This window comes from Lethenteron reissneri, chromosome 62 (assembly GCF_015708825.2).
Source record: "Lethenteron reissneri isolate LAM-NWPU_2019-01 chromosome 62, ASM1570882v1, whole genome shotgun sequence".
Lineage (NCBI taxonomy): Eukaryota > Metazoa > Chordata > Hyperoartia > Petromyzontiformes > Petromyzontidae > Lethenteron > Lethenteron reissneri.
Genome location: NC_083840.1, coordinates 6,138,006 through 6,142,986, shown reverse-complemented (window position 1 = coordinate 6,142,986; position 4,981 = coordinate 6,138,006). Strand labels below are relative to the sequence as shown.

The 4,981-nt window shown below is 63.8% G+C and overlaps 1 protein-coding gene across 1 annotated transcript in view; it reads left to right on the top strand.

Moving 5' to 3' along the window:
• Window positions 1-2,237, top strand: part of LOC133358556 (B-cell CLL/lymphoma 9 protein-like) — a 75,023-nt gene extending 72,786 nt beyond the window's left edge. The window contains 1 exon segment of the mRNA XM_061576922.1: window positions 526-2,237. Coding sequence (XP_061432906.1) covers window positions 526-1,329 — 804 coding nt within the window. The 3' untranslated portion in view covers window positions 1,330-2,237.
• Window positions 2,238-4,981: the final 2,744 nt, after the last annotated feature.

Below are 4,981 nucleotides of genomic sequence, written 5' to 3'. Positions count from 1 at the left end.
TTTCTTTTTACCAAATTCGCATTTTCCTTTTTACCAAATTCGCATTTTCCTTTTTTTACCCTTTTTTGTCTTGGTTGGCGACCCTCCCCACCCACCCGTCAGTCGTGCACCAGAGGCCGCTAGAGAGGCCTCCAGCGGCCTCTAGCGGCCTCCAGCGGCCTCCAGCGGCCTCTAGCAGCCTCTAGCGATGCCTCTAGCCTAGCCTCTAGCGATGCCTCCAGCGGCCTCTGGTGGGCGAGTCGTGCACCCCACGACTCGCCCACGATTGTCGTCTCTCGCGTGGTGGACCCACGCCGCAGACCGGGGGGCGCGGGTGGGCGGCGGGGGTCACGGCGGGGGTCACGGCGGGGGTCACGGCGGGGGTCACGGCGAGGGTCACGGCGGGGGTCACGGCGGGGGTCACGGCACGTTCACGTGGCCACCAGCTTCGTCGGGGAATCAAGAGACACGGACTGGGGCTGTTGTCTGTGATTGATCCCTTCCCCTCTCCCTCCCCTCCTCCTCCACCTCCCGCCCCCACCGCAGGTCTCGCCCCGCTCCGTGCCGCACCACCGCCAGCCGCCCCCCTCGCAGTTCCACGCGGGCGGCGCTCGCGCCATGATGGGCCTGCGCTCCCCCTACACCGCCCAGGCCCTGAGCCGCGCTCAGCAGCAGCAGCAGCAGCAGCAACAACAACAACAACAGCAGCAGCAGCAACAACAACAACAACAACAGCAACACATGCACATGCACATGCACGACCCGGCGGGCGCGGGGCCCCACTCGCACGGCCGCCCGGGCCTGCCCATGGGCCCTCCTCCCACGCCGCACCCGGGGGCGGCCGCTGCCTCGGGCGGGCCCTGCCTGCCCTCCATGCAGCAGCAGCAGCAGCAGCAGCAGCACCACCAGCACCACCAGCAGCAGCAGCAGCAGCACGTGGACATGATGATGCCCTCGCACATGCAGCAGCAGCAGCAGCAGCAGGGCTCGTCGCCGGGCGGTCAGGTGGGGCAATCACCGCAGCAGCAGCAGCAGCAGCCGCTGATGCACCACCACGGCATGCTGGGTCCCGGCAAGCAGCGCGGCCAGGCTGGCGGCGGCGGCGGCGGTGCGGGAGGAGGCGGTGGAGGGGCCGCGCTGTCGATGGAGCAGCTCGGTCACCACCACATGGTGGGAGGCCCCGGCGGGCCCGTCATGATGATGCCCGAGCAACAGCAGCAGCAGCAGCAGCAGGAGCTGCTGAATCTGCAGCAGCAGCAGCAGCAGCACAAGGCTATGAGGCAGCGGGGAGCTCTGCCCGCCATGGACATCGGCTATGGGCCAGGCCACCCGGGCAGCTTGCCCTTCTGAGGCCTCCCCTGCGCCACCGGGCTCACTGAATGCAAAGTTGCTGTGGGGGGGGGGGGTGGGGAGGGGGGGCGGGGGTGGTGTCAACGTGAGGACCGGACGGTGCCACAGGGGAGGCTGCGGCCGCCCGTGTCCCCACCGGCAAAGTCTTTTACCTCTTCTACTTTCTCTCGGTGTTGTTTCGTTTGCCGCCGCCGCCGGCGCGAGGGAGCGGTGGCCGTGTCGGTAGCGCCCCCCCGTCCCCCCCACCGCCCCCTGGCCCCGCTTGGCCCCCGAGCCGGATGCGGAGACGTCGCCCCCCCTCGTCGCGAGGCCCCGCCGGCGTGGCCCCGTTGGGTTCCCGGCTCGGCAAAGAGCCGCCGGGGGGAACCTTCCGTGTCGCCGGAGACGGGGCGGGGGGGAGTCGCTCCCCGCAGCAGGGCGTGCTGGCAATTCGGTGGTGATTACGATGAAGGTCACGGTGGTGATTACGGTCAAGGTCACGGTGGTGATTGCGGTCAAGGTCACGGTGGTGCTTACGGTCAAGGTCACGGTGGTGACGGTGACGACGCTGGCGGTTGAGCGGGCCGAGTCGAGCCCCGGCTGGGATTTGAACTCGCGACCTTTGAACTGTTGAGGCCGGTCGGGCGGTGATGGCGCCGGAGCCTCGCAGCGCTGGACCCTGCTGGTGACCTCCCCCCCTGCCCCCTGCCCCACCCCTCCACCCTCCACCCTCCTCCCTCCTCCCTCCTCCCTAATGTTCACCCGCAGGTATTGGACCTCAGCTCGTCGTAGCTACCCCCACGATCATCGTCATCCCCGTCTCCATCGCCACGCACGGTGTCAGTACATCGCCACCGCCACCATCGTCACCGCCGTGACCACCATCTGTACCACCACCATCATCATCGTCATCACCCTCACCGCCACCGCCACCATCATCATCATCACCCTCACCGACACCGCCACCATCATCATCATCACCCTCACCGACACCGCCACCATCATCGTCATCACCCTCACCGACACCGTCACCATCATCATCATCACCCTCACCGACACCGCCACCATCATCGTCATCACCCTCACCAACACCGCCACCATCATCGTCATCACCCTCACCGACACCGCCACCATCATCGTCATCACCCTCACCGACACCGCCACCATCATCGTCATCACCCTCACCGACACCGCCACCATCATCTTCATCACCCTCACCGACACCACCACCATCATCGTCATCACCCTCACCGACACCGCCACCATCATCATCATCACCCTCACCGACACCGCCACCATCATCATCATCACCCTCACCGACACCACCACCATCATCGTCATCACCCTCACCGACACCGCCACCATCATCATCATCACCCTCACCGACACCACCACCATCATCGTCATCACCCTCACCGACACCGCCACCATCATCATCATCACCCTCACCGACACCGCCACCATCATCATCATCACCCTCACCAACACCACCACCATCATCGTCATCACCCTCACCGACACTACCACCATCATCGTCATCACCTCCACCGACATCGTCGCCATCACTCCCGTGAACATCATCATTCCGGGGCGGGTAAACTGCGTGTCGTCGATGCGTCACGGGAGTTTTGAGCGTGGTTGTGTTTTTACAAGGAGACCGACCCCCCCCTCTCCCCGTCAAAGGAATGTGGAATTTCCACCACTGGCTCAGAGAGAGCAAGGAAGAGGATCGGTGCTGCCCCCTGCGTGTGCCTCCGAGAGAGAGAGCAGCAACCCGCAAACACTCTGCAAGTCTCTGCGAGTCTCTGGATCTCTACACAAGTATCTGGGTCTCTGTGTGAGTTTCTGGGTCTCTATGTGAGTCTATGGGTCTCTGTGAGTCTATGGGTCTCTCTGTGAGTCTCTGGGTCTCTGTGTGAGTCTATGGGTCTCTATGTGAGCGTCTATGGGTCTCTGTGTGAGTCTGTGGGTCTCTGTGTGAGTCTGTGGGTCTCTGTGTGAGTCTGTGGGTCTCTGCATGAGTCTCTGTGTTTCTCTGTGAGCCTCTGGGTCTTTGTGAGAGTCTATGGGTCTCCCTGGGACTGTGTGATCAGGCTCTGGGTCTCTGGCGGTCACTGGGGTGAAATTTAAAGGCTATCTCCTCCAGTGTACATACACACGCGTGTGTGTGTGCCTCCTCGTGTAAATGCACCGCCGTTACGGTCACCATCTCCCTCTTCTCCGTTAGTACCGCGGCCACAATGCGCCAAGTCACTTGTCCGTTCCCGCCCCCCGGGACAGTGGGAATGTTGGTGGAGCTGTGAGGTGGTCGCATCGACGTCGTCGTGTTGGCCGGTGGGGCGGCCTGGGCTCCATTTCCGACTTGGGCTGCTGCCTTGCCGTGTGTGGGTGTGTGTGGGGGTGTGTGGGAGTGTGTGTGGTTGTGCGGGTGTGTGTGGGTGTATGTGGGTGGGTGTGTGTGGGTGTGCGGGTGTGTGTGGGTGTGTGGGTGTGCGGGTGTGTGTGGGTGGGAGTGTGTGTGTGGGTGTATGGGTGTGTGGGTGTGCGGGTGTGTGGGTCTGTGTGGGTGTGTGGGTGTGCGGGCGTGGGTGTGGGTGTGTGTGTCTGGGTGTGCGAGAGTGTGGGTGTGTGGGTGCGTGTGTGGGTGTGTGGGTGTGCGTGTGTGTGTGTGGGTGTGCGCGTGTGCGGGTGTGGGAGTGTGTGGGTGTGAGTGTGGGATTGTGTGTGTGAGTGTGTGTGGGTGTGAGTGTGTGTGTGTGTGTTTGGGTGTGCGAGGGTGCGTGTGTGTGTGTCTCCCCCTCTGCTGGACAGGTGGTTTTCTCCACGTTTCCTTCTCCCATCCCATAGCTCGCCGGCACAGTGGCACACGAGGGGTGGTTGGCCAGCACCACGCTCGGACCGCCTTTGTCTCGCCAGTGGCGATGTCTTTTAACACACAGCACCAGCTACTCATGTTGAGGCTGAGTCGACCTAGGGGGGAGGCCCATCACCGGTTCAGATAATCGTCACCGGTGTTGGCTGTGAGCGGGAATCGAACTCGGGTCGCCGGGTTCGACCGCTAACCACCACGCTACCGCTCCCCGCACACACGCAGTGCATAACTGGCGTCCGCCAAACATCCTCAACGCCGAATAATCACCGAATAATCACCGAATACCGAATAATCACTCGGTGATGCTTTTTTTCCCGGGCGAATGAGCAGAATGGATGCGGAGAGCGAGGTCACGTGGACGGTCTGCGTAGAGCGAGAGCCGCGTTTGATGCCGTGATGCACGCTGGGATGACGCTAGAGGTGCTGCTGCCGCCACCTGAGCCCGGGTGGTTTTCGTTTCCTCCTTTCTCGGGGTCGTTGCCGATCGTTGCCGCCCCCACTACCGCCCCCACTACCGCCCCCACTACCGCCACCAATACCGCCCCCACTACCGCCCCCACTACCGCCACCACTACCGCCACCACTACCGCCCCCACTACCGCCCCCACTACCGCCCCCACTACCGCCCCCACTACCGCCACCACTACCGCCACCACTACCGCCCCCGCTACCGCCGCCGCTGCCGCCCCCGCTGCTACCGCCACCACTACCGCCCCCACTACCGCCACCACTACCGCCCCCACTACCGCCCCCACTACCGCTCCCACTACCGCCACCACTACCGCCCCCACTACCGCCCCC